Source organism: Schistocerca nitens, unplaced genomic scaffold (assembly GCF_023898315.1).
Source record: "Schistocerca nitens isolate TAMUIC-IGC-003100 unplaced genomic scaffold, iqSchNite1.1 HiC_scaffold_496, whole genome shotgun sequence".
NCBI classification, from domain to species: Eukaryota; Metazoa; Arthropoda; class Insecta; order Orthoptera; family Acrididae; genus Schistocerca; species Schistocerca nitens.
The window spans coordinates 238910-251208 of record NW_026046029.1 but is presented as its reverse complement, the minus strand read 5'-3'; the positions used below and the strand labels follow the sequence as shown (position 1 = coordinate 251208).

At 58.9% G+C, this 12299-nt stretch overlaps 1 protein-coding gene across 1 annotated transcript in view; it reads left to right on the top strand.

Moving 5' to 3' along the window:
* The window catches only part of LOC126232419 (uncharacterized), a 35477-nt gene extending 23434 nt beyond the window's left edge, over positions 1-12043 (top strand). The window contains exons 4-6 of the mRNA XM_049942679.1: positions 3356-3585; positions 3796-3943; positions 11788-12043. Of these exons, the coding sequence (XP_049798636.1) occupies positions 3356-3585; positions 3796-3943; positions 11788-12043 (634 nt within the window). The remainder of the gene's footprint in view (positions 1-3355; positions 3586-3795; positions 3944-11787) is intronic.
* Positions 12044-12299: the final 256 nt, after the last annotated feature.

The window sequence follows — 12299 nt, the reverse complement described above, 5'->3', positions numbered from 1 at the left end:
AAACAAGACGTTTAGAATAATCGCAGATGCCCCCTGGTTCTCCAGTAACGAGGAAATTAGAGGTATGCTAGGTCAACCGACATTTAACCATCTCATAAAAATGAAGTCAACGAAATTCTATGAAACATCTCATTCCTCACCTTTCCCCCTCATTAGATCCCTAGGACCAGACATTCTCCCTACTCACAGAACTCCCATCACTACCATTCACCGTCAGTTCAGATGACGAGCTACACTGACTTTCATCCACTCATATCATAACCATCATTAAACAAACACAGTTCATATACCCGGGGAACACCCCCAAACCATTACAGACAAAAGAAAAGCCAATCCTAACCTAAAGGTACCATCTCGAAAGTCAGGGCATCAATAGGATGCCGGTACTTCAAATAAACAAAAGGGGGAGAAAACCCCAAACATATCAGGTCGGCGGGTGCCACTGTGTGGGGAGACGCTGACTAGAGCGGAGCGCTTGCTGCTTGTTGTTGTACGTTCGAGATGCCGCCCAAGACTAGCGGGAAGGCCGCCAAGAAGGCCGGCAAGGCGCAGAAGAACATTTCGAAGGGCGACAAGAAGAAGAAGCGCAAGAGGAAGGAGAGCTATGCCATCTACATCTACAAGGTGCTGAAGCAGGTGCACCCCGACACGGGCATCTCGTCGAAGGCGATGAGCATCATGAACAGCTTCGTGAACGACATTTTCGAGCGCATTGCGGCCGAGGCGTCTCGCCTGGCGCACTACAACAAGCGCTCGACCATCACGTCCCGCGAGATCCAGACGGCTGTGCGGCTCTTGCTGCCTGGCGAGCTGGCCAAGCACGCCGTGAGCGAGGGCACGAAGGCGGTGACCAAGTACACGAGCTCCAAGTAAGGAGGGGAGGTTGTTACTTCGGCTCTTGGAAGGAAGGAAGCTCCCTCCGTTGCGAGAGCGGCAAAACGGCCCTTTTCAGGGCCACCAAATTGCCTTTGCGGGAAGAGCGGAATTGTTTGTGTGTGTGTGTGTGTGTGTGTGTGTGTGTGTGAGAGGGGGGCGGCATAGCTACCCGGTTTGGTTGTGGTTGCGAGGCAGCTGGTGGTGTGGTCTCGAATGTGGTTGTGGTTACTGGGGTACGGCCGCGAGGGTTTGGTTGCCGCCGGTGTGACGTGGAATGCGTGCACGAGTCCTGGCGTGGTTGTTTGTCGACACATAGATAGATAGATAGATAGATAGATAGATAGATAGGAGGTGTTGGTGCTGTCTGTGGCGCTGATTCATTTCTTTGTCTCCGTCTGCCCGGTTAGTCACGTGACTGCAATTGAAAGTCCTCGCGATTGATTGATTGTTGGCTGTCACCGTTACGGCCGTCTGCGGGTGTCTGTTGTCACATCATACATGATGGCGAGGGTGAAATGTTGTGTTGCCGTCGACTATTCCCTTTGCTGTACGGCGCGTTGGTGTGTTGGTTGACGTTTTAAATGGACGTGTCGTACTATCATGCATATCCATTACGATGTCGCCAAGAAATGTACGGGCGGGTGGGGTAGGCGACACGCACGGTTGCCCTTGATTTGTGATGATAGCCGTTTCTTGCAGTTTGACTGATGATTGATTGGACTGTTGTGCGCACGCACGTCATTCAAGGTGCACGTGTGTTCGGTTGAGTACAGTAAGCGTGAGGCTATGGGCGTACACGCGTTTCGTTGGTCTGTGTCCCCCGGTGTGAAATGGCAGGTGTGTCGGTGATGTGATCCGATCCGGCGGCTCTGAGTAACTGTCAATATCGGCGCGATACACCGGCGTCATGGCAACGTGTCGGTGTGAACACCAGTCGCACTGTGGCACCGTCGGCGCCGCGAACGGTGACGAAAGGCTGACCTTTGATCGGTCGAGTGTCGTGTCTGGGCAGAACGTGTGGAATGAGCAAAACTGTTGGGGACGGAAACAATGGTGGAGGAGGGGAACGGAAAGTAATAAAACAAACAAACAAAATGGAGAAGCAATCACCGGAAAACGAAGCAGGGAAAAACGGAGAGGCGCTGTCTATAGCAGCGGAACGTTCCCGTGCATTGCAGCCGCACTGAGAGGCGTTTACGGCGCGGCTGCAAGTGTCGGCCGTGGCGACGGCTGAATTGCATTGCCTTCCCGGATGAAAAAAAAAGCGTTCGCCGACATGGCTCGGAGGAGGAATCTATGAGAATGCCTTGCCCTTGCCTGCCGTTTCGTGTGCCCTCCTGTTGTGTACGCTGTTGTTGTCCGGTGTAGCGAAGGGTGTGTATGTAGGGGTGGGTGGGTGTGTGTGTGTGTGTTTAGAAGGTCGATAGCTGCCGTCACGGCAGTCAAAGGTGTCGCGAAAAAGTGTGTTAGCCGTGGTTGGTTGGTTGGTTTGTGTGTTTTAAAGAGAAGGGACGAGAGAGAGAGAGAGAGTGAAAGTAGGTGGAGAGAGAGTGCGTTGCGTGTTGCCTAACTGCGTCCGCGAATATGGCAGTAGTTGGTGGTGGGCGTGCCCTTGCATGTGGCCCGGAAGGCGTGTCCGTTTCGCGGTAGTGGCACCGCTGCTGGCATATTCGGGAGATGGGAGGGGGCGCGAAAGGAGAAAGGAGACGCGGAGGCTTTAAAGACGGGGAGGGCGCGTGTGGGTGGCTCGCGCTGCGCTCGGCGGTTGTGTTTGTGCAACAAATGTGTTGCCGGGAGGGGACCGTTGTTGTGGTGCGGTTGTAGCCGCAGACGCGGCCGGCAGTGAACGTGAGACGACGGGTGCGGGCCGGGGCGGCGCATGTCGCCGGTGCCATGCCTTTTAAGAGCCGCGCGGTCGGGGGTGTGCGCACCGTGTGTCGTGTTGCGAGACGGCAGCATTTGTGCTGCGTGGCGTGGCGTGGCGTGGCGTGGCGTGGCGTGGCGTGGCGTGGCGTGGGGGCGAGGAGAGCGAGCCGCGCGGTGTGCTTGGGCGCCGGAGAATGGCACACTGCGCCTGCCCGTTGAGGAGGCCGATGGCCGTGGTGTGGTGGAAATGGAGCGCGTCGGACGTGCACCAATGGGAAAGAGAAACAAAGCGGCGACAACGAACGAAAGGGGGAGGGAGGCCATTGTGTCACATGCGGCGGTGGGAGGAAAAAGAAAAAACAAAAACAAAACAAAAAAAAAAAACAAGAAACAAAGACGTAAGAAAGAGGAGAAACAACAAGGACAATGAGTCGTGCGTTCGCGAGGGGGGTGCGCGTGTCACTCCGGTACGCGCAGTGCGGGAATAGAGGCAGCGTCGGCACGGAGAAGCAAGCAAGCAAGCAAGCAAGGAAGGAAGGAAGGAAGGAAGGACGCACGCGCGCTGCGGCGTTTGGCGCGGTTTGCGGCTGGCGCCTTTGGTGGCAACGGCCAGGACAAGCAGCGGTGTATGGTGGTGTGCGGGGCGGACAGGGGCGGCGGCGGTGGTGGCCTGGGAGGAGGCGAGGCGAGGCGGCGCCGACGGTGGCGTGTGGTACGGCGAAAACGGGACGGACGGCGGATGTTGGAGAGGCGCCGCGCACGCAGACACATGGAAGGAAGGAACGAACGAACGCAAGGGAACAAATGGAGGGGGCGAATGTGGAGATGCGGGCAGGCGGTGGTGTTTGTGGGCATGTGGTGGGGAGAAGGGCGGGGGCGGGAGGACAGAGGCGAGGCGACTGCTTGCGTGCTCGCCCGCTCGCTCGCGTGTCTTTTGTTTTTGTGTTTGTGTTTCCATCGTTTGGTCGCCTTGGAGCCTGTCGGTCCCGTCCGTGTGTGGCCACGCTTCGGGCGCGTGTATGTTTGTACGTTTCGTTTGTTCGTCTTCTGCAGCAGAGGCGGTGCGCGGCAGTGGGAACGCCTGCCTGGCGGCTGGGACGGCCAGCAAATGCGGTTGGATGGGCGGCCACAGCACCGCACCTGTGCCCAAGGAGGCGACGCTGGCGGCGGGGCCCCCTCGGATGCGGCCGGCTGGGGCTGTGTGCGCTGCCGCCGCCGCCGCCGCTGCTGCTGGTGCAGCAGCAACGACGACGAACAACGAGTAAGCAAGAAGAGGACGAAGCGGATGGCTGGTGGGTGAGTGCATTTAGGCGGTCGACAAGGCAGTGCGTGATGTGGCGTTGTGACGGGGGTTTGCTCACGTGGCCTCGTTGTGTCGATGCGCAGGAAGATGAGATGCGGGCAGACGCAGACGCGTACAGAGAGACGAGCCCGGTCTGCAGCAGGATGTGGGGCGCGGCGCGCCGAGTGCAGAGCAGCGCGCGCCGCCTGGGCCGGGCTGGGCCCGCCCGGCGGCGGGCCGCGCTGTTGTCGCGGACGTGAGCGCCCCCTGGCGGGTGGTCGGAGGCGGCGCGGTGGACGTGTGTCCGGTTGGCCAGTGCACATTGCGAGTGGCTGGCTGGCGGTCGGCGGCGAGACGGGAGAGGAGGTATGTGTCGCGGGCGCCTTTGCTGCGCTGCGTCGTTGCGTGCCTGGGCGTGCGCCTGTCGACTGTGTGTGACTGTGTTGGGCGTTGTGCCACGTACGTGTGTGCTCGGCCGAAGGCGTCGGAAGAAAAAGAGAGAGAGAGACGGGCGGGGAAAGTGGGTCGGTGTGCGTGCGTCGCCCGTGATGCGATGATGTCGCGTCATGTCTTGTCTTTGCGAAACGGCTGCCGAGAGGTGTGTGGTGGCGAGCGGGAATGTGCGTTTGGTGGTTGCCGGCCGGCCGGCTGTTGTTGGTGGTTCCTCCTGTGGTTGTTTGTGCTGCTTTGATGGCAACGTGGAAGGACGCCGGTTTCCGTGCCTTGCGTGTGGTTGTGTCGACGGTGACTGGTTGGGGGTGTGCGCCGATGCACGTGCCATCATGTTGTCATGTTTGGGTCGTGAGTGTGTTTTTTGGCTGTGTTGTTGTGTACGGGAAGGGGGGGAGAGGCGGCGGCGGCGGGTGATAGTGCGTGCAGTAGTGCCGTTGCGACGGGCGTCGGGTGGAGCCGTGCGTAGTGGCGGTGGCGGAAAGGTGTAGGTTGCGGGAAGCGAGCCCGTCGCGTGTCGTTGTCGTCGTCGTCGTCGTCGTCGACGGGGTCGCGTGCGCTGTGAATCGAGAGTGGCGGGAAAGGAGCAGCGTGCCGCTGTGTCGTGGTCGTTAGCAGAGGCCTGTGCTTGTCCGTTTGTTTTCTGTCGGACGCTTGGTGCGAGTTGTTTGTTTTGTTGCCGCCGCCGCGGTTGTTTTTGTTTGTCGGCTGTGCTGTGTCGGTGGGTCGGCGAGCTGTTTTGCGGTGCGTGAATGTGTTGGTGCAAAAGTGGCGGCGGCGTCATGGCTGCGACCGCGACGAGCCGCGGGCGCGCCATTGATGATGTTGAACACAGAGCGGCTGTGTGCAATGGGAGGCCTTGTGTACGGGTAGCGGTGTTGTCGTACGTGCATCCGGCCCGGTGCGGAAAGCGCCGTTGCGGTTGCGGGGTTGCCTCTGGTCGCGACGTGTGGTGCTCGGCTTTGTGGGTTTTGTGGTGCCCGTTTGGCCGGTGGGTGGTGTTTTTTGTGTGTTTTTGTTTTTGTTTTTTTTTTGTTGTGTGTGTGTGTGTGTGTGTGTGGTCGGTCTCTTTGGCGCTCGGTATATATCTGCCTCCTGCTCGGTCTTGCGGCGGTTTTGTCGACGTCGTCTGTAGTTTTTTTGCGGCTTGCCGACGACCGACCGACCGACCGACCGACCGACCGACCGACCGAACTACGACCTACCTGTGACAGCTACGTGTGGCGCCCGAAGGTGAACGTAACGTGACCTCGGCGCCCTTAGCCTAACCTAAGATGTCCGGCCGTAAGGTAGGTGCGGCCACCTGACGCCTCACGTCCGAACGCTTAACCTAACTTTGACGCCTAACCTAACTTTAACCCTTAACCTAACCCACGTCCAACCAACGTAACCTAACCTAACCCAAGCGACGCCAACCCTAACCTAAGGTGTTGTACAGTGCGAATGTCGAAGGCATGTTATAGTCGTAGGTGGAGAGCACTGCACGCAACAAGCGGCTACACGGGTAGCAGGGGTTGTGTGGCGTGGGCTGGGCGGTTTGTGTTAGGTTAGATGGCCTTGGGCAAGTACAGAAAGGGGGCAACAGCAGCCTCAACGGGTGCGGGGACCAAGCAGCAATCGGTATTGTTTGTCAACTGTCGAAGCTGCGTTGGTACAGTACCGGAACCGCAAGCGCTGACAGAGAAAGCACCGAAGCTCTGCAATCGTTATAAGGTACAGAAAGCTGGCTGACGCCAGGGATAAATTCTGCCGAAATTGTCACAAAGGTACGGACGGTGTTTTAGAAAGGCTCGATTGCATGCAACCGGTGGTGGTGTGTTCGTCGCTGTTTAGTAGTGGTTTTGATCCTGTAGTGAAGTAGAAGTGGGTGGTTCCTGTGAAATATTGTGGGTGGAGGTTACACTCAACAACCGAGCTAGGTTTAATAATAATTGGCTCCTTTGACCGACCTCCCGACGCAGCAGCATTAGTGGCAGAACAACGGAGAGACGGATTTGGAAACACATTTCACATACATTTTCCTCAGCATGTTAGGGTCTTAGGTGGAGATTTCAATGTACCCGATATAGACTGGGACACTCAGATGATGTTCAGGACGGGTGGTTGGGGGACAGAGAGCATCGAGTGACATTATACTGAGTGCACTGTCCGAAAAGTACCTCGAGCAAAATGAACAGAGAACCGACTCGTGGAGATGACATCGTGGACCTACTGATGACAAACAGACCCGAACGTGTTTCGACTCTGTATGTGCAGAACAGGGACGCAGTGATCATAAGGCCGTTGCAGGGAGGACGGTGTATCTGTTTGGCTAGCAAGAGTAATAGAAGGCAGATTTCCAGACGACCTGACAGATGAAAACGCAAATGCCTGTTCCGACACTGACAATGTTGAGTGTTCATGGAGAAAGTGCAAGGCAATGGTAAAAATGCGTTTTTAGACAGGTACGTGCCGAGTGTAGAACTGTGAGGGATGGGAAAAAAAACCCACCGTGGTATACTACTACAACAACAACAACGTTAGGAAACTATTGCGAAAGCAAAGAGAGCTTCACCCAAAGTTTAAAACGCAGCCAAAATCCTCCGAGACAAACGGGAAGCTAAACGATGTCAAAGTGAGCGTAAGGAGGGCTATGCGTGAAGCGTTCAGTGAATTCGAAAGTAGAACAAACCCTATGTACCGACCGACGTTGACAGAAAATGCTAGGACGTTGCGGTCTTGCGTTGAATCGGTAAGTGGCTCGAAACAGCATATCCAGACACTCCGGCATGGCGATGGCATTGAAACAGAGGATGACACGCGTAAAGCTGTGGTGAAATACCTAAGCACCTGTTTCCAAAGCTGTTTCACAGAGGACGGACCGCACTCTGCAGTTCCGTCTTCTAAATGCTCGCACGAACGAGAAACTGGCTGACATCGAAGTAAGTGTCCAAGGAGGAATGGGAAAGTCCGCCGGACCCGACGGGATTACCAATTCGCGATTCCTACACAGGGTACGCGAAACAACCTGCCCCCCTCCTAACAGCCGTGTACCGCAAGTCTCTGGAGAGGAAGGGAGGGTTCCAAATGATTGGAAAAGAGCACAGGTAGTCCCAGTCGTCGAGCAGATGCGCAAAACCATAGACCCATATCTCTGACGTCGATGTGTTGTAGAACATGTTGTTTGCTCGAGTATCATGTCGTTTGTGGAAACTCCAGAGTCTACTATGTAGGAATCAACATGGATTCCGGAAACAGCGATCGTGTGTGAGACCCGGCTCGCTTTATTTGCCCATGAGACCCAGAAAGCTCCCAGGTGGATGCCATTGTCCTTGACGTCCGGAAGGCGTTCGAGACAGCTCCGCACCGTCGCCTGATCAACGACGTAAGAGTCTACAGAATATCAGACCAACTGTGTGGCTGGATTGAAGAGATGTCAGCAGACGGAACACAGCATGTTGTTATCGATGGAGAGACAGACGTCTACAGACGTTAAAGTAACCCCTGGCGTGCCACGGGGGAGTGTTATGGGACCATTGCTTTTTCACAATTCACATCATATAAATGACCTAGTAGATAGTGGCGGACGTTCCATGCGTCGTTTCGCGGATGATGCTGTATGTAGTATACAGAGAGGTTGCAGGACGATCGGCAGCGGATAGGCACCCGGTGCAGGGGGAGTGGCAACTGTCCCCTTAACATAGACAAATGTAATGTATTGCGAATATACAGAAAGAAGGATCCTTTACTGTGTGATTGATTATATGATAGCGGGACAAACACTGGTAGCTGTGACGTCTGTAAAATATGTATCTGGGAGTAGGCGTGCGGAATGATTTGGAAGTGGAATGATGATCAGATAAAAGTAAATTGTTGGTAAGGCGGGTACCAGGTTGAGATGCATTGGGAGAATGCTTAGCAAAAACAAAAAAATGTAGTCCATCAACAAAGGAGGTGGCTTACAGAAACACGCGTTCGACCGACCCATACGTGAGTGTTGCCCACCAGTGTGGGACCCGTAGCAGGTCGGGTTGACGGAGGAAGATAGAGAAAGATCCAACGTTTTCGTCACAGGGGTATGTGGTAACCGTGATAGCGTTACGGAGATGGCTAAGTGGCAGACTCTGCAAGGGAGGCGCCCTGCATCGCGGTGTAGCTTGCTCGCCAGGTTTTTCTCGAGAGGGTGCGTTTCCGGATGAGGTATCGAACATATTGCTTCCCCGTACGTATATACCTCCCGAGGAGATCCCGAATGTAACAGTAGAGAGATTCGAGCGCGCACGGAGGCTTTCAGACAGTCGTTCTTCCCGCGTAACATACGCGACTGGAACGGCAAAGGGTGGTAATGACAGTGGCACGTAAAGTGCCCTCCGCCACACACCGTTGGGTGGCTTGCGGCGTACAAATGTAGGAGGTCGGCTGTCGTGTGTGCTTGAAGGCAGATGCGGTGTGTCTGTCGTTGCGGACGGCGGTCAGCCCCCCTCGCGTAAGCGGCGAGGGGCGGCGGCGCTCGGTTGGCCGGTGCCGATGTTGCGCAGGCGGCGCCCGTTTTCTTTGCGGCGGGCAATTTTGTGAGAAACGGGCGCGAATGTTGGCGGGCGAGGTGGCCCGACGGCTGCGGGCCGATCGGGAAACGGTGGGAGGGCGATGGGGCGGCGGAGGTGCGTTTGCACGGCCGGCATCGCCGCACGCCTCCGCTTGTGTGGCTGTGGCGGCGGCCGCGCTGGCCGGGCTGGCGCGGCGACGGTGTGGCAGTTTTGCCGAAGGTTTGGCCATTGTGGCGGGTCGTCGGCTGGGGCTGTGGGGGCGGCATGTGGGCGGGGGCGGCGATTCTCGGCGGGCCGAGCCAGGCTGTAGCGCGCGGTAGCTGCAGTTTGGCCGTGGTTTGCGGCGCTGCCGTGGCGACTGGTTGGCGACTGTGGTGTGGCCGTGTGTAGCCCCATCCTCGGTGGTTTGAACGGCGCGGGTGGTTGCGGCGCAGGTTTGGGGCTGGTCCGCACAGGCTGTCGGACGTTGGGCGGTAGCAAGCGCGGGAGGCGCGGCGCGGCGGCGCGCAGAGTGGCGGCCGCTCTCTCGGCCGTCCGCGCCCGCCCGCGACACTGGCTGGGCCTGGCGGCGCGGCGGCTATTCTCTGCCGCCGTGCTTGCCGCCTGCCGCTCTCGCTCTCGCTCTCGTGTGCGTACGCGCGTCGTCCGTCGAAATAATGGCAGATCAGGCGGCTACGAACGAGACTGCTGCGGCACCCGCCGCCACCGGCACGACGAAGAAGGCCAAGTCTGCGGCGTCTGCGAAGAAGCCGCGCGCCAAGCCTGCGCACCCGCGCACCTCTGAGATGGTGACGGCCGCCATCAAGAGTCTGAAGGAGCGCGGCGGCTCGTCGCTGCAGGCGATCAAGAAGTACATTGCCGCGCACTACAAGCTGGACGCGGAGAAGCTGGCGCCCTTTATCAAGAAGTACCTCAAGTCGGCCGTCGTGGCTGGCGAGCTGGTGCAGACGAAGGGGAAGGGCGCGTCCGGCTCTTTCAAGCTTGCCGGCGCCGGCGGCGGGGCGGCCGAGGGCGGCAAGGCCCGTGCCGGCGGTGCGAAGAAGAAGCGCGCCGCTCCGGCCAGCAAGGAGAAGAAGGGCGCCCGTGCGGCCGGCGCAAAGAAGGCTGGTGGCGTGAAGGCGGCGACCGGTCGGAAGGCGGGCGCCGCCAAGAAGGCGTCTGCGGCGTCGGCGGCTCCCGCGGGTGCGAAGAAGGCGGCTGCGGCCAAGCCGGCCAAGGCCAAGTCGCCGTCGAAGGCGAAGAAGGCCGCCAAGGTTCCGACGAAGAAGCCGAAGGCGCCGCGCCCGAAGAAGGCGACGACGCCGTCTAAGGCGAAGGCGTCGCCCAAGAAGAAGAAGTGAAGTGAAGTAAAGTAAAGAAAGGAAAGGGGAAGGGCTGGCGCTTGACCCCGTCGTCCCCCACCCCCCTCCCCCGCGTCGTCTAGTGGCGCGCGATGGCACGGCTGCGCGCGGCCCAAAACGGCCCTTCTCAGGGCCATCAGAGGACGTCGGGAAGGCGTTGATTGTCGTGCCTGGCGCGTTGTGTTGTGTTGTTTGGGTGGCCGTGCGTGCATGCGCCGGTGTGTGTGTGTGTGTGTGTGTGTGTGGTTGGTTGATGTTTGTGTGGCGTTTCTGTATGACCCTTGTGGGTACTGTTTGCGTGCCGTGGTGGATGGATTGTGGGGCCGGTGGCGGTAGGCGGCGGCGCGCGGTAGCGGAGCGGTTGTGGCCGTTTTTTTGTTTTGTGTTTTGTATTTTGTGCGGCGGCCGACGGTTGGTTTCTCATGTTTCTGGAGACTCTGCTTGCTTTGCGGATGGCGCGTCTTGTTTTTGTGTGTGTGTGTCCTCTGTCTCTGAAAGGGAGACGTTGAGACGTGGAAGTGGCCGGCGGGAATTGGGAAGGCGCGGTGGCGCCTCGGAGACGGCGGCGGCCAGCCACCCGTGGGTGACGTCGTCCGGCTGTTTGTTTGTGTGTGTGTGTGTGTGTGTGTGTACTGAAGGGGGTGGGGTGTTGATGACGTCGAATGTGATTGTTGGCGAGAGCGGCTGTGGACGGGAGGGTGGGAATTGTGGTGGTTGTTTTAACGGGGCTAGAGAGAGAGGCTGGGCGGCAAGACCGACAAAAGTTTTGCTCGCGACGGAGAGATGTTAGTGGCCCTGAAAAGGGCCGTTTTTGTGTTGCGCGCGTGCGGTGCCGTGCCGCGGCTAAGCGGTTTAGGCGCGCTCGCCGCGGATGCGGCGCGCGAGCTGGATGTCCTTGGGCATGATGGTGACGCGCTTGGCGTGGATTGCGCACAGGTTGGTGTCTTCGAAGAGGCCGACGAGGTAGGCCTCGCTGGCCTCCTGCAGGGCCATGACTGCGGAGCTCTGGAAGCGCAGGTCGGTCTTGAAGTCCTGGGCGATCTCGCGCACTAGGCGCTGGAACGGCAGCTTGCGGATGAGCAGCTCTGTGCTCTTCTGGTAGCGCCTGATTTCTCGCAGGGCGACGGTGCCCGGCCTGTAGCGGTGGGGCTTCTTGACGCCGCCGGTGGCGGGCGCGCTCTTCCTCGCCGCCTTGGTGGCGAGCTGTTTGCGCGGCGCCTTTCCGCCGGTGGACTTGCGGGCCGTTTGCTTTGTGCGGGCCATAGCGGTTAGCGGTGCGTGCGGTAGCGAAGCGTCCGGTGCTGCCTTGACAACGGGCCCGCGCGGGCCCGCGCTGCGCTTATATGCCCTCGGTGCGCGTGGTGGGGGGAGGGCGGGCCAGAGTCTATATAGGGGGGCGGCGCGCGCTCACGGCGCACCGTAGCGTAGCGAAGTTGTCGTGTTCGAGAGAGGACGCAGCCTGCGCTCTACTCCGCTCCGCCGCCGCCGCCGCTGCCGCTGCCGCCGCCGCTGCTGCTGCCCTGGTAGTTCCCGCCCGGCCGCCAGAGGGTGCGCGCTGCAGCTGCCGCGCGCCTCTACTGCTGCCGGCTTCACTCGGCTGCCAGTCGCCCCGTGACCGCGGGAGGTTACGCACCTCCGCGCCACGGCCGCTGCGGTACGTCCGAGGCCACCTCCAGAGATCGACTGCCACCGCCACAGCCTGAGTATGACCTCGCCATTGTCACCGCAGTTACCAACTGCACACTGCGTCAGTCTACTGACGCAGTAAAAAAGCAAAGTAGCGAGTGCTCAATTGTCGTGTGTTGCGTGTTACGCTCCCAGTGACACTTAGGTCCGGTCATAGAAGTGAGGTATTAGCGATCCCGGAAAGCCGGATCTAGGGCCTGTTAGCTAGGGATTCTGCAAGCCAGGGCCCTCTCCGCGGAGAGACCAGCCCGCGTTTGCTGAGGCAAAGGAACA